Source organism: Arachis ipaensis, chromosome B07, assembly GCF_000816755.2.
Source record: "Arachis ipaensis cultivar K30076 chromosome B07, Araip1.1, whole genome shotgun sequence".
In the NCBI taxonomy this organism is placed as follows: Eukaryota; Viridiplantae; Streptophyta; class Magnoliopsida; order Fabales; family Fabaceae; genus Arachis; species Arachis ipaensis.
This window is the reverse complement of record NC_029791.2, coordinates 120,729,867-120,750,474: the sequence shown is the minus strand read 5'-3', so window position 1 is coordinate 120,750,474 and position 20,608 is coordinate 120,729,867. Positions and strand designations below refer to the sequence as shown.

At 34.5% G+C, this 20,608-nt stretch overlaps 3 protein-coding genes across 4 annotated transcripts; 2 read left to right on the top strand and 1 right to left on the bottom strand.

Moving 5' to 3' along the window:
• Window positions 3,124-11,774, top strand: LOC107606130 (probable beta-D-xylosidase 7). The gene is made up of 6 exons (XM_016308116.2): window positions 3,124-3,646; window positions 3,968-4,267; window positions 4,773-4,942; window positions 5,019-5,116; window positions 9,938-10,711; window positions 11,013-11,774. The coding sequence occupies exons 1-6, from the start codon at window positions 3,233-3,235 to the stop codon at window positions 11,603-11,605; spliced, it is 2,349 nt and encodes a 782-aa protein (XP_016163602.1). The 5' UTR covers window positions 3,124-3,232; the 3' UTR covers window positions 11,606-11,774.
• LOC107606129 (random slug protein 5) lies at window positions 13,187-16,010 on the top strand. 2 transcript variants are annotated; one of them, XM_016308114.2, is made up of 6 exons: window positions 13,187-13,586; window positions 14,241-14,327; window positions 14,603-14,779; window positions 14,919-15,017; window positions 15,163-15,408; window positions 15,505-16,010. In XM_016308114.2, the coding sequence occupies exons 2-6, from the start codon at window positions 14,241-14,243 to the stop codon at window positions 15,811-15,813; spliced, it is 918 nt and encodes a 305-aa protein (XP_016163600.1). In that variant the 5' UTR covers window positions 13,187-13,586; the 3' UTR covers window positions 15,814-16,010. The 2 variants fall into 2 exon arrangements, with proteins under 2 accessions (XP_016163600.1, XP_016163601.1); XM_016308115.2 differs by having other exon boundaries at window positions 13,455-13,586; window positions 14,229-14,327.
• Window positions 16,408-20,096, bottom strand: LOC107606127 (2,3-bisphosphoglycerate-dependent phosphoglycerate mutase). The gene is made up of 9 exons (XM_016308113.2): window positions 19,781-20,096; window positions 19,289-19,553; window positions 18,930-19,153; window positions 18,532-18,650; window positions 18,275-18,431; window positions 18,002-18,103; window positions 17,784-17,903; window positions 16,826-16,882; window positions 16,408-16,738 (listed from the first exon to the last, which is right to left on the bottom strand). The coding sequence occupies exons 2-8, from the start codon at window positions 19,548-19,550 to the stop codon at window positions 16,841-16,843; spliced, it is 1,026 nt and encodes a 341-aa protein (XP_016163599.1). The 5' UTR covers window positions 19,551-19,553; window positions 19,781-20,096; the 3' UTR covers window positions 16,408-16,738; window positions 16,826-16,840.

Genomic DNA, 20,608 nt, shown 5'->3' with positions numbered 1-20,608 from the left:
TTATGGAATAATTAAATAAATTTTATATTCATAAAAAATAAATTATGTTTAATTATTAAATATTTATTGACTTGATTTAAAAAATATCTTAAATTTTAAAATTAATTCTACCATTAATCATCTTTACTCTTTAATTTCTCAACAATGCTAGGAACCAAGAGAGTACCAGCCAAAAATCAGCCAAATGTCTATGGATGAATTTAAAATCTCTACGTGAATAGTATTTATGCTAGGCATTAGGATGTTTCTTCTACTAAGTATCAGAATGTTTCTTTTTCATACTAAATGGATGTTCTTTATATATTTTATAAATTTTTTCCCGCCCCTATTTCTCTAACGTATCATTCAAAATTTTAATTTGGGGTGAGAAGCAATTAATATCAAATATTATAAATTAAAAACAAATAAAATTAGTTAAATATAATTATAAATTAGTTAAATTGTTTACTTTTTGGCTGATCACCTCTTAATTCCATATACTTTTCCTTAATTTTCTGCTATGCCTTGCTTTGAGCAAACAAAAATTTATCAGTGCTATGCTGCCAAACACAAACAAACTTATTCCAACCAGCGTTAGTTTTCAAATCTTCAACAAGAATACTCATATTACCGCCAACAACAAATTTTGTGTGATGATAATACCGATTTACAAGTGCATCTTCCACTATAAAATTTCAAATACAAACCGTCGTATCATAAGAGCAAGTCACCATCAAATTTTCACACGTGCGATGAAAACCTCACCTTCCTCACTACTTATTCGTGCCTATTGATGTTCTTATCCATCAAAATAGTCGCAATTATGCAATCGTTGTACTTGTTCCAATCACAAGTTAGCACCTCGAATTCGAGGAGGAAAACACCACTGTGGACAAAGGTTCACGAGCATCCAACATGCAGAGGATGCAGTCGTTAGAGGCAGGCTCAAAGACGTCGGCGTGGTGGGAGTTTCATACAATAAAGTAGACGATATAGCCTGTAGGAGAACTCTAAAAGTGCGGAGAGAGGAGGGGCAGTCGAGGATCCAAAGCTTGCAGTGTCGTCTAGGAGGAGGTGAGGAGAGAGATATAATAGGATGTTAAAGGTTAAAGATGATTATTTTTATGAATATAAAATTTATTTAATTTTTTTATAAATATAAAATTAATTTTATTTATTATTAATAATTTTTATTCTGAATATTTATAGATAAAAATAGTAGTTTATTCTTTATTTATTAATTATACAAACAATAATATGGAAAAAATAAAGGGGGAGGTAGGGGTGTACATGGTCCGATCCGATCCGACCCGATCCCGAACATTTAGGGGCTAATTTAGTGTGATTTCATTGGGTCTAGGACCGGGTAATGGTCTCAAAAATAGATCCGGTCATTATTTCGGGTCGGGTCCGGGCCATAGCTCGGGTCACCCGAACTCGGTCCGGTGGCCCGATCATCATACACAATTAATATTGTGTTATTAGTGATGGATGATGGCTATTCTTATGTGGAATTTAAATATTGTAAACCTTAATATTTTGTGTTATTAGTCATTATAAGATTATAAGTTAATGTTTTATGTTTAAAATGTATAAGACTTTAGACTAATGCATAATATTGTTATTTGTATTGATTTAAATATTTGGTGTTATTAGATAATATTAGTATTGATTATGGTTATGCTTTAATTTTAGAGAAGGGTTGGTTCTTGTTATATTTTTTTAAATAAATTTTACTATGTGAATTGTGAAATAATGGTTGGAGATTAGATTATTTTTACATGCTAAAGACCCGATTTTCACCCAGTTTTTACCTGGTTCGAAGGTGCGAAGATTTCATCGGATTTAGGATTGGATTAGGGTCTAAAAATTAGACCCTTTCGGATCGAGTATGAGTTAAGTCAAATCCGGTGTGACCCGATCCATGTACACTCCTAGGGGGAGGGGTAAGATTTTATCAAACCACTAAACGAGGGCGACAAAGGCAGCAGATCACCTAATCACGTTGCTTGAACCGCCTGCTAATTTGCCAGAGTTATCCCCGGGTCGGGAAAAGAGTAAAAGACCATCTTTGGAAAAATGATTAATATCTTTGAAGAGAATTGAAGTCATGTATCTATTTATTAGGAAACGACATTTCTATTATTTTTGTTTGTATATTTTAAAGCATAGTTTTTAGTATTAAAAAAAAATCTCTTCGCACCATGTTCTGGATACTAAAATAATTGCTAGCTATATTATTAAAATGTACGGAAAAAAGTGATAAATATTTCTTATGTCCGTTCGTATTTTCCACCAGAAACCCTCTTCATATTTTGTTTTCAATATTTTGTGTGACTAAAATTCTACTACGGAAAACCATGTTGGATTCTTAAGTTCTTCTGTATATATCTGTACATAAGTTTTTTCTACTATATAATAGCGTTTGTTTGTTTGGTTTCCAATAATGTGCTTGTTAGTTGTTAATTTTGTTCTAATCTAGAGATATAATATTTTTATATTGACTGCTTAAGAAATGTTTTAGCTCCATTCTTGGTAATAAAATGATAAAATTCTAAATTAAAGGGTCAAAATTAAACAAACATATAATTTTGGCTTCCTTTGGAGGGCTAAGTAATAAAGCATTAAATAATTGTCAAAATAATGAATGAGTATACGGTATATAAATGAACACATTAATAGGTTCTAGAATTCCTTTCTTACGTAAAGAGAAAGAGGGAAAGAAATAATATATCCGAACAAGTCATTTGAAAGAAAAGTATATTTATAAAGAGTTGTGCTACGTGTACACTAAAATCAGTTACCAAAGTCAATCATCAGTATAAAATATATATTAAAATATAAATATATATTAAAAATAAATTAAAGTATATATATACTTAGATACAAATACATTAATGACTGATTTTGGTAATAATATTCATATTTTCTTTATTTCCATTTACCTAAGAGCTTTGCCAACCAATAAAAACTAAAGGATAAGGATTCGCCAAACCGGGTATACAAATGGTTAAGTTTTTCTTAGTAACATTCAATCATCAATTCTTATTTCTTTTTATTTTTTATCTTTTTTGTCGGTTGATAAAAAAACTTATTGAAAAGTATAGATTATTTGTTTTGATTGGATTGAATAAAAAAGCATGGCATTATTATTGTTTGTTGACATATGCACACACTGAACACTAAACAGAGTTGTTTTCACTTCTTTATATAAACTGGATACCATTCTGTTTCTGGGTGAGTGTGAGTTCACATGACACTTTACGGTGACAGCATGGCCCTCTCACCACTACTCTTCACCGTGATCTCCTTCTTGCTCCTTTTCCGACTCCAGGCAACACCACCACCATTTGCTTGTGACTGGTCAAACCCTTCCACAAGATCTTACCCATTCTGCAATCCAAAGCTTCCAATCGCTCAGCGAGTCAGAGACCTCGTCTCAAGACTCACATTGGACGAGAAACTCTCCCAACTCGTCAACAAGGCCCCTCCCATTCCTCGCCTCGGTATCCCCCGCTACCAGTGGTGGAGCGAGGCACTCCACGGCGTTGCCGGCATTGGCGGCGGCATCTTCTTCAACGGCACTATCACTTCCGCCACCAGCTTCCCCCAAGTCATTCTCACCGCTGCCACTTTTGACTCCCACCTCTGGTACCGAATCGGTCACGTGAGTCACTTTACTTTTTGAAAGTGTAGAGACTTTAGTTAATATATCAAATGTGAAAACTCAGGTGCAGTCGACTTTACGTTTGATTTTACGTGAAGTTGATAGTTGAGAGCTGTTAGATGATTTGACTGATTTGACTAAATTTTTATCTAACGGCTCTCAGCTATCAACTTTACCTGAAGTTGACTGTAACTAAGTTTTCATCTATGCCAAATCATGATTTTTATCATTTAACAAGTCTCAACTGTCAACTTTACTAATTGCACGTGAGTTTTTACAATTTGTTTTTTAACTAACTAATGGGGGCGCGTGTGAATGAAGACGATCGGGATAGAAGCAAGAGCAATATACAATGCAGGGCAAGCAATAGGGATGACATTTTGGGCACCAAACATAAACATTTTTAGGGACCCGAGATGGGGCAGAGGACAAGAGACAGCTGGTGAAGACCCACTCATGACTTCTAAGTATGCTGTCTCCTACGTTAGAGGCCTTCAAGGTGACTCCTTTCAGGGTGGAACACTCAGAGGCCACTTACAAGCTTCTGCTTGTTGCAAGCATTTCACTGCTTATGATTTGGACAATTGGAAGGGCGTTAATCGCTTTGCCTTTGATGCTCGTGTATGTCTTCTACTCTTTATTTTCTGCATTGGATTCTCTACTTGTCATAACATATTTTATTGTTTAATTAATTAATTATGTTATGTGAAGAAGAAACAAACATATATGGTCTCTGATTCTCTGATAGCCTAATTGATTTTTCACTTTATCAATGATTCCTCATTAATTAACTAGTCTTTACTTTTAAGGTGTTATTCTTTACACTTTACTTTGAGGATCAGTGAAGAATTATGTATATAATAACGATGGGGAGGATGTGAATATGCTATATGATGGTACACTTTACCTACTTGAATTTAATTTTTATTAATTCTTGAAAAAAAGCATATCTATAAAAGACAAGACCTTTATGATATTGGGACTCAATTCTAAGTTCCAACACTTTTTTCGGTGAATTTTATACATACATGATTTTGAATAAAAAAGGAAGCAATAAAATAATCAATTCTACGGACACAATAATTGAAATTTTGATATTAGAAAGTTATTATAATGAATGGTTCAGGTAAGTTTGCAAGATCTAGCGGACACATACCAGCCTCCATTTAAGAGTTGCATAGAAGAAGGACATGCAAGTGGGATAATGTGTGCGTACAACCGTGTCAATGGGGTTCCAAATTGTGCTGATTACAATCTCTTAACCAACATTGCAAGAAAACAATGGGATTTCGATGGGTAATTAATTCTTCCTTATTTTTGGGAGCTTCTATATCTGCCTTCAACGCCCTTGATTAATTTATATATGTAACAGGTATATTACATCTGATTGTGGAGCAGTGAGCCTCTTACATGATGAACAAGGATATGCAAAATCACCAGAGGATGCTGTTTCCGATGTCCTTCGGGCAGGTAATTATTCCATACTCATAATAATTCTGGCATATAAACTGTCAAAATGTTGGTTATAATTGGAATGTCAAAGTGGAAGATGGAAAGTTTAATTAATTATGTTATTAGCTAATTATATATGCATGAATACAAGTTTGATTGTATTTGTCACTATTGAGTTTTGTCGGCTTACGTGCTATATAGTAGTAGCTTTTTAATAATATCAACTATTAAGGCTACCAATTAGGGTATGAAAGTCATAGTGCTTTGGCCCATAGGACATGGTCATTGGTCCATACCACCACCTCACAGTTCACATTCATCATTTCTTATTCTATTATTGTTGTTAGGATTTGGTTTAACAAGTGGAAATGTGTTATAGAAAAAAAATTATTTTTATATATTTAATTAAGATTATTATAAGTTTCAAAAATGTATTTTTTTCTTGCATAAAACATTTCTACTTGTATATGTGCTTGTTAGTAAAATTCCTTTCCTTTTATTATTAGTTGTAGTTATTTATTATTTATGTGGAATATAAATCTGTTTATAATTTTCTGTTATATATCTGTCCGTTTTAAATTGTGGTCCCATCTTTTTTATTTTTACCGAAGATAAGGAGACTCGCGACTTCTTAAATAAATATAGAGAAACTATATTATATGAGTTATAACTCATTGACAAATTGTGGTCCCATCTATTATTGTCCCAATGGGGCTATGCCATTATCTCTGTTAAACAATCAAGTGTGAGATACAGCTCCATAAGTAAATGTTATATCAATAGTTAACAAAATAATTAACAGTATAGATAATTTTTTGTATAAGCGGTAGAAACTTTTTCATATTAGAAATGTTGAACAGTTGCACGTAAATCAAGATCCTTTTAAGTAAAAAATTAATAAAATAATAAAATAAAAGTTTAATCATTTTTAAATTAAAATAATAAAACATATTTTATAAAAATTATAAAATTAATGATAATTAATTTTTTATTTTATTATTTTACCAATTTCTTTGCTTCACACTATTCAAATTTGTTGCACTCAATCCTCAATTGTGACTCTCTGAGCCTTCACTTCAGAGAAGATTTTCTTATTTCTTTGAAGGTTGGCTTTTCATAGTGTGCCAGCCGTACCATACTGGCTTTTGGTCCTGCAAGTGGGCAAGTGGCAATAATGATTAATCCTTATACAACATTGTCTACGTATGTTTTAGCAATAAGAAAGTACAGGAAAACAATCTATATACTAGACAACGCGAATAACAAATTAAAAAAAATGTGAAATTAATTTTAAATTTCAGATTTTTAATTAATTAAATATTATCAATTTTAAAATTTAAAAATTTAAAATTAACACCCTTAAACATATTCATACTATGTACATTCTTACTACCTACCATCCTATCATAATAGTATTTTTGACCTCTGTCATGCAATCTCCATAGTGTCTAGTCGATCCACATCCACATTTTGTCGTTGTCGCCAGAGGCAACTTTGACGCGAAATACTTGTCTGTCCGAAAGTGCCGTTGTCCCGCGATACTCGTGTAGCCATAGTCATTGCTGTTTCACGATTCCGTGTTCCCGTCTACGTTGTTGTTCACGACTCCAAGGCCGCCGCTGCCTCCACAGTTTCTCTCCGGTCCGCATCTATAGTTTGCCGTCGTCGCCGGTGAGAGCTTTGACGCGAGGTGCTTGTCCGTCTAAGAGTGCCGTTGTTCCGCAATACCTGTGTAGTCGCAACCACTACTGTTTTCGCAATCTTATGCTCCTGTCGCTTCTGTTCATGACTCTTATCAATTAAGTCGGATGTTCATTTTACTATGTATATAAATGGTTCTTTTTATTCTAAAGTGGATGTTTAGTTGGGTATACTATTGGTATTTTCGTTGATTTGTTTGATTCTGCATGCACATGCTCCACAGGATGTTCATTTTACTATGTATGCGGATGATTCTTTTCACTAAGATGTAGATGTTTATTTGGGTCATACCATTTGGGTGAATGAAGTAAAGCGGCACGCGATGGAAGTGACAAAGACACGATGCAGCGGCATGGAAGCAAGGGCGGAGATACAAGGGGAGCGATGCAGGGAAAAAGAAGGTGCAGCTGCGGCGTCGGTTGCAGAAAGCACAGGAACGGCGCGTCGCATAGGAAAAGAAGGTGCAGCGACAGTGCGGCGCGTTACTTCTTTAGACAGTGGCAGCAGCGGTGAGGTACGTTTGTGATGGCGCGACAGGGAAGGCGGAGTAAAGCGACTACGGTAAAAGAAGAGAAAGGTGGAAAGTGAAAAGTTAGGATTGTAGTAGATAAATGGAGTGGAATATTTTTTTTTTTAGTGGACCCGAAGTGCAATCCGTTGTTCCACCTCCCATTATCTACCTAACAAAACTCTTTAGCAATTAACAGTGTTTCATAGACCCAAGTTTAAGATATTCAATGGGTAAATTTATCAATTGAATAAATTAATTTAAGAATTTAACATTTTTTTAAATTCAATTATGATAAAATTTAAAAACATTTGTGTTAATTTGATAGTTACTTATGTAATAACTAAAAAATGATATGTGTATGAATGTATCTAATAAACATGAATTTAATTTTTAAATGCTAGTTGTATGTAATTATGGATGTTTGTATATGAACTTATGAATGCTATGCGTATAAACTTAGTTAGTACATTATAATTATAAATGCACATAAAAGCACAAAAAAAAAAATTAAATCAATTTATTATCATACCTCATCAAAGCTAGTCTGGTTTTTCATATTCTCGAAAATTGGTTGACTGGCAACAATCTCATCGGATGAGTCCGTCTGTTGTTCAAATTATTCTTCAACTCCTTCCGACATAGATATTATTTTTTTTTGAAAGAAAACAGCTCAACACAATAAAAGTGGAGCGAGTAGAACAAAACAACTAAAAGACTAACATAACAAGCACCACGATAGCACGAAAAAATGGTCCCCAAGTCATCTCCGGCATAGCCATCAACAACTAAAGGGATCCCCATCGCTCCACTCGTTAACACTATTCGTAGTCATGTTGATAATTTCTTCAACTCCTTTGCATGTGTCTTGAAAAATCCTCCTATTCCTTTCCAACCAGAGGCTCCAGACAATCGCACAGAAGCATCTCAACCGGACGGATAAGACCATCGTTGGCCAAAGGCTGAAATTCAAGCACTCCACACCTGCCAAGCAAATACACAACCTAGAAACAAATGATGTACATGTTCCACATCATGATTACAAAGAACACAAATAATATCTTCCTGACTGATGATTCCAAACCGGCTCAGCCTGTCCTTTGTATTTACTCTTCCTATTAGTACAAACCAGACAAACAACTCCATTCTGGGTGGCACCAGCCCTTTCCAAACAGTCCTGGTGAAGCTGTAACTAGTTACCTCTGCTGGAATCAGTTCCTCCTGCATCACCTGCACAAATGAGTTAGTTGTAAAAATACCTCGCCTATCATATTTCCACACCACTATGTCCTCTCTGTTATGTACTAATTTTACAGGTCTCAAAGCCTCATGCAAATCACTCAGGAGTTCCAACTCCCATTGGAAGAGCTCTCGCCTCCATTGGAAGTTCCAAATCCACTCAAACCCATCCCAAAAACCACACTCCCCTATAACAGATCCACGTTGGTTTGAAACAGAGAAAAGCCTCGGAAATCGAGCCTTCAGAGGCCTACCAAGTAACCATACATCCTCCCAGAACCGAGTCCGACGCCCATCACCAACCTCCATGGACATGCCTGCAACCATCTTATCCTTTAAATCTTGATTCATGATTTGTAACTGGCAGATATCCTTCCATACACCTCCTCGAGTAGGCAATTCTTGAGTTGGCAGTAGCTCATTGGGATTCAGATTATTGCAAGAACATATCACCTTTTTCCACAACGGGCACTCTTCCTTTGCAAATCGCCACCACCACTTAAACAGCAACGCTGCGTTGCGAACCATAGCATCCCTAACTCCTAGTCCTCCTAGTTTCTTCAGCGCCTGCACCACTTCCCACCTGATAAATGTGATTTCTTGTAAATTTTCTTGACCTATCCCAATTATACTTGAAGATCCTTCTAACAATGATAAACATATTACATAATGCCTTTATGTTTGCTAAAAAATGAATTAAAGAAAATAAAAATCAATTACAATTAAAGTCATTTAATGCATATTATTATTACCGTTCTTTATTATTATTAATCTTCATCGTATTCTTAAATATAAAATTCAAATTATAAAAGGGAATAGTAAGTAGTAATTACAAAAAAGCCTAATAGTTAGAAATATGATATTACAACTAATATTATTAATAAGTGGGACTGATAAAAATATGATAAGTAAATTGATAAGAGAGTGAGATAAAAAATCAAACTATTATTAAATTATATAAATAAAGTAAATTATGAAATACGATTTAATATTTAAACTATCATCTTTGCATAAAGATATCTTTATATGAGTAATTATCTAATTAATAAAAAAGAGATAGATAGATGCACAAATATCCTGTATTAAAATAAAAGAGGAATGATATGGGCCAACAACTTTTGTGATTTGTAACCATCAAATAGCCATCAATGATGGTTTTAATGGTGTGAGATTAGTGTGAGATTTCATCGAATGGCTCACTTTTCTTTGCTAGTTACATGCTGGCCAGAATTTAACAAAGTTGCTGGCCCTAGACTTTTCTAAAACGAAATTTAGACGGTACCAAAAACATACAATGTAAATAATCTGATTCGATGGCTTGAATCCATAACTGTAAAATAACAGCTGATATGACAATTTATAGGTGGTAATGTTGTTTTGAAAATTTTCAGGGATGGATGTGGAATGTGGAAGCTATTTGACAGAGCATGCTAAATCAGCAGTATTGAAGAAAAAGTTAGCTACATCTGAAATAGACCGCGCCCTTCACAATCTGTTCTCAATCAGAATGAGGTTAGGACTATTTGATGGAGATCCAAGCAAGCTCCCATTTGGGTTCATTGGACCCAACAACGTGTGTTCCAAGGAACACCGCTACTTAGCTCTCGAGGCAGCAAGAAACGGCATTGTCCTCTTGAAGAACCAACACTCCCTCCTCCCACTTCCTAAAACAAATCCTCCTATCTCCCTCGCCGTCATCGGCCCCAACGCCAATGCTTCCCCTCTAACACTTCTTGGAAACTATGCTGGCCCTCCCTGCAACCAACTCACATTGTTGCAGGGCTTCCAGCATTATGTTAAGGACACTCTCTACCACCCCGGATGCGACGGCGGCGCCAAGTGCCCTTTTGCCCACATTGACCAGGCTGTTCAACTTGCCAGCAAAGTGGATTATGTTGTCATGGTTATGGGGTTGGATCAGAGCCAGGAGAAGGAGGAGCGCGATCGCGTTCACCTTGACTTGCCCGGCAAGCAACTTGAACTCATCAATGCCGTCGCTAAAGCTTCTAAGAGGCCCGTTATTTTGGTGCTTCTCTGCGGAGGCCCGGTGGATATCTCTTCCGCCAAGTATAATAACAAAATTGGAGGAATTCTATGGGCTGGTTATCCCGGGGAACTTGGCGCCATTGCACTTGCTCAGATCATCTTTGGTGACCATAACCCAGGTTAGTTAGTATTGTTAGAATATATTAGGATCAATTAGAATTATTTAATATATCTGAATATTTATTATAGGAGATTACGTCTTTATTATTACGATTCTCTTAGCACCTATAAATACTCTTCTTATTGTATCATTCTAAACAACTTGAATAAACAACTTGAATAGACAATTTGAACAGACACACAAATTCTTTCTCCATTTAGTCTCTTGTTTCTAACAAGTATCAACGTTCTGATATCATGTCACGAAACTATTTCTGTTGATTTCAACTTAACAATGTTTATGTGTTCAATGCAATGCAGGAGGAAGATTACCAATAACTTGGTACCCAAAAGATTACATAAAAGTACCAATGACAGACATGAGGATGCGTGCTGATCCTTCATCAGGCTACCCTGGTAGAACATATAGATTCTACACAGGTCCTAAGGTCTATGAATTTGGCTTTGGCCTAAGCTACACCAAATACTCCTATGAATTTGTTTCCGTCACGCGCGACAAGCTCCACTTCAGCCATTCATCCACTCATTTCATGCTACAAAACTCGTCAGAAACCTTGAGGTACAAGTTAGTCTCAGAGTTGAGCGAAGAAGCTTGCAAAAGCATGGCGGTTTCGGTGACTGTGGGAGTTCAGAACCATGGAAGCATGGTTGGGAAACATCCTGTGTTGCTGTTCTTGAAACATGGGAGACAGGGGAATGGGAATCCTATGAAACAGTTGGTTGGTTTTGAGAGTGTGTTGTTGGATGCAGGGGAAAAGGTTCATGTTGGATTTGAACTAAGTCCTTGTGAGCATATGAGTAGAGCAAATGAGGAAGGTTCATTGGTAATTGAAGAAGGATCTCATTTGTTGCTTGTAGGTGATGTTGAGTACCCAATTCATGTCATTGTCTGAACTCTTAAATGCCAAAGATTCATAATTCTTCAATAAGGTCAAACCTAAGTTGGTGCCAAAGTGAAGTGGTTATTTATAGACTACTAAACTAAATGCATCACAATTCATAATTTGATCTGCTTCTTAATTATATCATTATGGTCAAGGAAGAAGTTCTCTTTTTTGTGAAGCAAGTTGTTGAGATGTTTAATTAACTTCTTATAAGTTTGTTCTAATTGTTTATGTATCATTATTTGAATAGAATGTGTTCCATTTAGGGGTGGCAAACGGGCCTAAACCTGCCGGGCCGGCCCGCGTAACCTGCCAAAAAAGGCGGGTTGGACTGGAAAATTGGGACCGCCAAATAGCAAAAGCCTGCCTAACTCGCACCGCTTAAACCGCGGGCTTTGGCGGGGTGGGGCAGGCTTTCCCGCTGGGCTTAGTATTTTTTTAGTGAGGGGGTATTTTTATAATTTTTTGGCCAAAATCTAACTTTCCCAACTTAACTTACAAGAGTATGAAGATAAAAATTGAGTGGTTTGGATTATGTTTATGTTACTTTGGAGACAATATTTATAATTATATTTTAAATTATGTTTATTTTGTTTTGGAGAGAATATTTATACTTATGTTTTGGATGAAAACTTGGTTAACAAATGGAATATATATGTTTGATGCGAATCTTAATAATTGATAAAGTCGACCAAGGAATGTCCCACATGACTAGATGTCTTATTCAGAATTCGTATGGTTGATATTTTAGGAAGAATTAGTATGATGAAGCTTATAAGAAAAAACAATTGACCACTCACCTTTCACATAAGAAGCCATTGATAAATTGACAGCTTGCATCAAACATTCTTACAATAATTTGCATGATAGGTTTCATTAATATTAGGGTAGTCACTACCATGACTATGGGATTTTAAAAAGTAGGTTAAAATTAAAATATTTTTTTTTAAAAAAAAGTATTATCAAATTATAAAAAATATATAATGTTTTTTGTTTGTATTAGAGTATAGATCAAGTCGAAAACTTAATGACTAATTCTTTAGATACTACTGCAGAAACATAAAGTGAATTACTCTTCCGAACAAACAAGCTTTATTCTTATTCCTATCTGAGTATCGAATTCGAAAAAAATGATTAAGAGACACAGACTTTCGCCTATTTATGCCAACCAAACTTTAATTTTAATATTTATATAATCACGGTAAACCATAATCACCGGAGCTTAATCATACTAAGATCCACCTTTATATTATATGAACTTTCATTCTTCTTTTGAAAATGAATTAGTATTTTAGGATCTTAAATTGCTTTCTTGCATGCTAAATGTTTATCCACGTAGCAAAACAAGAATCAAGTATTCTCTAAAATCCAAATTTGATTTAAACAGAAGTATTTAAAAAAAAAAAAAATGCAATCATCAACCACCCCAACATAACTATTTAAAGTTGGTAGATGGAGTATTAATGTGCGTCCAGTGAACGTGTCCTTTTCTCGTTTATAGTTTCAGAAAAGTAAACCCAAAACTTAAAAGCGTATGGTTGGTTGTTGCTATCTTATAACATGTATGTTACACTTACACATGCATCAATTTTTTAAATAGAGTTCTTTGAATATTTTGAAGCTACTAGTAACAAAAACTGTCAAGACTTTAAATTAATATCAATCCAGAATGTTAACGTTTTCGAAAAAGAATATAATTGAGATAATATGACATGTGAATAGTTGATTGAATAATGGAGGATGATATATGTTGTTCCATGAGCCAGAAATGCCTATTATATGGGGTGGCAACGCAACCGTGTCACTATTTATTTTAATGCATGATTGAGTTTGTGATAGTGATAGTGACCATGAGAGTGAAATACTAAATATAAGTACAAGAACCCATACATTGATACATACATAGTTCTCCATCCACAGTTTAAGGGAGGGATAAGGTTGTGTTTTTTCTTGTTTCTTGCATTTTGGAATCCAGCTTCTTGGTCCCCAGGTACCATTTTTCCATTGTGTGTATATATTTCTCTCTGCTTCTTCTTTCTCTGCTTTCCATTCTTCACTTTCATGTTAGTCATATCTACTTTTGTACATACCTTAAAAAAGAAGTGAAATGTTAATGATATGTATTCTAATATATAGTTTATTGTATAACACATAGAACTTATTAATTCCTTAATATGTTTATGATTGATCATCTTCTGTCTATTCTTATATATAACTAAGCTATGTTTTCTTAAATCGTGGGTTTTGCTTTCTTATTTGTATGGATCTTCAAATTTGTTCAGATCTAAATGGATGGTAATACGGTATGAATTGTTTACTAGGTAAGTAAGGTTTATACGTACAAGAAAGGTTATAACTACTCTTAAGTCTTAACGGATGAAACTAACTTGCTAACTAAGTCTACATAGAACATACTAGTACTGTGAAATCACGTTTTGTTAACCACATACTAAGGTAATTTGACTTAAGTGGCTATAAATATAAACCTATATTTCAACGAACAAATCATAGGCAAAGCAAAATAAACTACACCTAAATTGTTCATTGTTAATTTATACCAAAAAATCATAGTTTGCTTTATATGTTACTGACCTTTGCATTATTGTTCATTAATCATTGTTATAACTTTTAGAAATTCTTTCAGATGATGAGTGGTGTGAATCATAGAAACAGTAGTACCGTCTATAAAGGCCATGAGAAAATATTAATATCACAAGAAGAACAAGAAAAGGTACGTTAGCTTTAAACAATCGCTTTGTGCTTTTATTTTTAGTATTTTTTATTTTCAGAATTTTGCGAAGTAAAAAAAAAAACAACCGAATATGTCCATTGTCAGATATATTTTCAAAGGTGAAAACTCAGGTGAAGTCGACTTTACGTGAAGTTGATACTGAGAATCGTTAGATGATTTGACTGATTTGACTAAATTTTCATCCAACGACTCTCAAGTATCAACTTCACGTGAAGTCGACTTCAATTTGAATATAATAACTTGGTTGCTTGCAGATCAATGAGGTGAGAAGGTTGATAGGTCCATTATCAGCAAAGGCATCTGTTTATTGCAGTGATTTATCCATATCAAGGTATTTGAGATCCAAAAACTGGAATGTGAAGAAGGCAACACAAATGCTGCAGCGGAGCCTGAAATGGAGAGAAGAATACAAACCTGAAGAGATACGTTGGGTGAGTCACTTCTATCTCGTAGTTTCTTATATGTCAAGATTGCTAGTATTGCTTTGCATATAAATTTGCTGTGTTCCCAACATAGAGACTTGGGTCAATATTCATTATTCAACCCTTTTTATTTTCCTTCTTGGTGCAGGAAGATGTTGCTAATGATGCAGAGACTGGGAAGATTTATATGCCAGGTTACTATGACAGGCATGGTAGGACAGTCCTAGTAATGAGGCCTAGTCGCCAGGTTAAACTTCACTAAGAGTCAATTACTTTCTTTTAAAACTCACATACTAAAGTTGATAGCTGAGAACTGTTACATAATTTGATATATTTGACTAAATTTTTATGCATTTCTTATTTCTCTAATATACTTATGTTTATTTGGACAGAGAAGCACAAATGATATAAAAGAACAGATTATGTATTTTGTATACTGCCTAGAGAATGCCATATTCAATCTTCCACCAAATCAAGAAGAGATAGTTTGGCTGGTTGATTTCCAGGGTTACACTTTGGCAAACCTTTCATTCAAGATCACACGTGAAACTGCTTTTATATTACAAGAATATTATCCAGAGCGCCTTGGTTTGGGATTTATGTATAATGCACCTAGGATCTTCCGGCCATTCTACGCGGTAACTAACTAACTAACTAACTAACAGGTTTTGATAGTTATGATCATAAATATAGTAACATCTTGTGATGTCAAAGCTAAAAGTGAATTGCTGCAGATGGTGAAGCCTCTGTTAGAGTCCAAGACTTACAACAGAATTAAGTTCGGTTACTCAAACGATCACAACACCAAGAAGATGATAGAGGATTTGTTCGATATGGATCAACTTGATTCTGCATTTGGTGGGAACAATGACACTGGATTTGATATAGTAAAATATGCTGAGAGAATGAAAGAGCAGGATAAGAAGGTTGCCTCTTTCTGGGCACTGGTAAAGACTCCATCATCATCAGTGTCACACAGTGCAAGTTCTTCAGACTCAACCAGTTTAGATCCAGATTCTGATGGTTCTAACACAGAGAATTGAATGTTCCTAATATCTTGGTTAATGAAGGTAGAAAACTGTTACACTATACCTGTAGTCTTTTAAGAAGTTCTGAGTCAACTGTAATATGTGGCAAGATGCCAAAACGTTACTTTATGTTGGATATTATAAGCTTAATGTGAACTTTATGTTGGATTTCATGAGTTTATCAGACTAACAAAAATGTATATTTTACATGGTAGTTTAAGTGCCCTCTTTTCTTTTTTAAAAAATAAAAATAAAAACAAAAAAATATTTGGGATAGCAAGCTTCGACCCTTTTTTTTTTGGGCTTGGAGCTTCTTTTTTTCCTGATTGTGTAGTATTGATGATTGAATGCGTAGCAAATGTTTCATGGAAAAAAAAATTACAGAGTATAGACCATGAAACACTAAGATATAGATAACCTGCAAAGTGTTTTGATAGAAAAGAAATGAAAAAGTTCTATTTGAGTTATTTTACATTGTTCAAAATTTTCAATATTCTTCAATAAAACAGGTACAAAAGTCAAAACAGCTTTGTGTAAAACCGGAAATAGCGTTTAATCCTCAACTGCATGAGAAATGAGTTAAAATGATGTTCTGAGAGTACTTTGGAATAACTAGTTTCAAACTTTCAATAATGAAACATTAATTATATATCCAATAGAAGTCCACATTACAACTCATTTACAATTATATAAGAATGAATCCGAACTGAAAATATTACATGACTATCATACTACAACAGTCACATGGAAACAATTGCTAACCATACGATATAAATATACCTAAGAATGAGAGCGTTTCTCCCAAATACACGGCTTCAAAACTTTACTAAAAAAAAAATCCAAAACAACCTTGTTTTAGGGCAAGTGAAAATATTCACGCTACCCCCTTTGTATGTGATTCAACTGCTATAATGCTGATTAATGGTGAATATTGTATCTCCTGAAATAGTCAAAAGAGAATTGGATTCAGTATATGGAGAGAGACGAATGAAAATATGAAAATTGAAAAGAAGTATTGAGTGTTTACCAAGAAAACATATCATTAGAACATCTCATCCAACTTCTGTCTGTAAAGAGCCAATCGCTGTGACCAAACAATTGCTTATAGAATTAGTTAAAGATGAAGGTTAGAAGAATGAATAGAACAAACGATAGAGCTTCATCCCTGGGGAAGGAAAATCGAGGAACGAATAATGGAACTCATAATAGGGCATCAATCAAAATAGCAGATGACTCACAAGTAATCATAACAATAGATTACAGAAGCAAGACAACAAAATACAGTCAGAAGTTTGACGAAGCCACCTTTTTTATGCGTTGCAAAAAGCAGTAAATATTACTGTATTTACTATCATAAGAGTTTCTTCACTGATAAATTGTCAACTATTAACTACGTTTTGTTCATACCAAACACACTGATTGAAGAAAAATGAAATATTTTAACCAGGAATATCATTGCATAATGGCGTGACAACTTCCTTATCAGAATTAGATTTGTCTATGGACTTCCTAAAAATAAAGGTGAGGCTTAAAATTACTCACAAAATGTAACAGGGCTCAAACTGGAACAATGTAACCTGATACTACTTATATAAGCAAAAACTTGTAAGATTCAAATGAAAGCCATCAATAATGAAATTCAACTTTCATCCCACTAAGAAATCCATATTTAATCTTAGATTTGGTTGCTGGGTACAATTATAACAGCAAAGTTTTCTTAGTTTAGCAATTAGGACATCTGTCAATATCAATCGTTATAGCATAGCACATAAAGACAAGAAAAATAATATCACAATTCACAAGCCAAACTATATGGAATTATAGATGTTATATTCTTTATATTTCTTGTGTAATACAAGTGACATTGCACTTGCGGCATTCTAGGCAACTGATATCTATCTTTAAATCAAATCCTCTATGATGAAGAATTTTTTTTTAGAAGATTAAAAAAGGTTGAAATATAAAAGCTGATATGAACTAGATACCTTGGTGTAAGCATAAACCCCAGCTTCCTGTGGTCCTATGGGACTCCCCCTCCTAATGAATCTTCCCTCTTTGAAAATATATAGCATTGGAATTCCAGTTGACAGTTCCAAACTAATGACCTATAGAACGGTTAGAAGGAAAATCTAAATAAATAAATGATCACTATTTAGTGTGATATATGAACCTGAGGCACCATAACTCAGCATACTCCAATTACCTCTTGGGAAGTTAACTTGTCGAGATACATGATAATGGATCTCAGGGAGTTTCCGTGGGCAGCGATCATAACATTCTTTCCGGATAAAAGTTGAGGTTCAATCTGCAACACAATGTCAATGGAACAATCCCTTGTCAATGTCAAATGATCACTTCAGCCACAGCAGAAATTCAACCATACAATGTATCAAACCAAATACTTCTTGTCTAGCACATATAGTGTTGAAGTTACTCGGTATAGCACATATAACATCAAAATTAAACTTTCACTTACTTGGTCTCTAAAATAGGCAACTGCTCTTTCAGCACACATTTCCAAACTTTCTCCATTGGGAGGAGGTGTGTCATAGCTTCTGCGCCACTCATGGACTTGCTCTTTTCCATATCTGTCAGCTGTTTCTTGTTTATTGAGACCCTGTAGTTCCCCATACCTGAAATGATAACAATTACAAAATGATGATTAGATCTCAACAATATTCTGAACATTGTAAAGCAGGAACTAAAAGCAAAAATAAGGAAAAAGATTACTACATTCTTTCATTTAATTGCCATGATGCTATGACTGGTATAGACTGTTTTTTAGTGTCTTCACTAAAAACTTGACTCCATTGCCTTGCTTGTTCACTTTCATTATGAATGATGATAGGCACCTGAAGGAATTTTTATGGTTAACAGCTTATAAATTGAACTTTAAATAGTTCTTCAAATTGTGTAAACAACAAAAGTTCAGTATGCCAGTATATGCATAATGAGCAATAACCAGAGCATTACATGTCAATTTATCGATTACCTAACTTTCTCGGTTAGTTTCAGTTTAGCAGTGATTTTGGAGCATGCCATTGCCATGCTTCCTAATTCCTAATATGCCCTAAGCCTTCTAATAATGAGATATTTTTGACACCATAAGATAGTTTTCCATTCTTTTTTACCTTCTTACGACGATGCTGGGTCATGGCAAGCATGGCAGTCATTTGTGCCCGAATCAAAGCAGATGTAAATATCACATCAACTGGAATGCTGCTAATTCTTTTGCCAGCTTCTATTGCCTCATCTATTCCCTTCTTGCTTAGTGGAACATCAACACAACCTGTGAATAAGTTCTTTTCATTCCACAGCGACTCACCATGCCGAATGAGGATCAAAGCCGCTTCATCTGAAATAGAAACATATTGAACATCAATTAGTTAACTTTAGACCCTAAAATTCTTGAATGTTTCACTGTTTTGCACACATGAATGTCTAGCAATAGATATAGATTACAAATTACCAAAAGGAGTATCTATCTTACTTGATTTCTTGTTAGTGTCAGTGGTGGGTGTTCTTGAAGGGGATAATGAAACTGGATCTGCCACCGATGTTTGAGAAGCCGAAGATCGAATAACACTGCGACGGTTACTGCAGCTAGAATACCTAGCTCCTCTGCTACTCACAGAATCCTTATTCACCAATCTCACAAAATTGTTCCTGAGCCTCTGCTTATGATTAACATTGTTGGCATAAGAATGAGACTGAAAAGTCCCAATAGCATGGCGATACACTTCAGCAGCCATTATCTGAAGCATTGAAAATAAAGCAATACCAATTAAACCCTGCTATCCTACACAAATAATCCAAAGCAGTATCTCGATTCATCCACAAACACGTATGATTCAAATGAAACAAGAAAACGCACAAACGCATAGGAAGAAAATATCCATTAAAAAAAAAAAAAACTTAGATATCAAAAAAATAAAGAACAAGTAATCAAACTTAGATCTATGCAGAGATGAAATGAGCGTACCGAAGATGGAATGAATAAGGAAGAAGAGAGAAATGATTGATATATAGAAGCGGAAATTAGGCGGGCGAGAAAAACGAGGTGGCAATGCAACGAAGGTAGCGTAAAGCTTTAATTACAGAGAGAATCTTAATTCTAATGCAAGGGAGGCGATGAAAATTGTTAGTTATAGAAGAAATCGCAGCTTGGTGTTGGGTTGGTGAAGGTGACGTTATTTAATATTTATATTACAAGTTCCATCAAAGCATGAACGCAACAGTGCTTGAAAATGTTGTTGGTTTGAATAAATCCCACAAACACTGTAATGCCAAATTTGAAACTTTGTAATACCGAACTTTATTTTTGTGCTGATATATATACTCATTTATTTTCCTCCCTTGCGTCAATAAAACGAATAATCCTTGCGAATATGCTTAAAAATTTCCAACTGTAGGTTTTATCATTAATATTAATTATTTTTATTTTATCGGAGAATTAAATTTTTATTATCAATAATCAATTAATAAAGTAATAGATGCGTAAAAATAAAGAGGATAAAATTAAAAAAAAAAAAACAAAAACGACATATAAGTCTCTGATTTTTTAAATTTTTGACAAATACATTTCTGACAAAATTTAAATTCAAAAAAATTTCTGACTTTAATAAATGGAGGACAATTTAATTCTTCCGTCTATTTACCTCTCATACACCAAACGGAATTGACTGATGTAGTTGAAACGGTATCTAGGTGTCCGTTACGGTGCCAAGCTAAAAGGGGAATAAAGTTCGAAGTACAAATAAGTTCTTGATGCTGAAAACGACGTCGTTTTGTAAAGGTAATCCTAATGAGA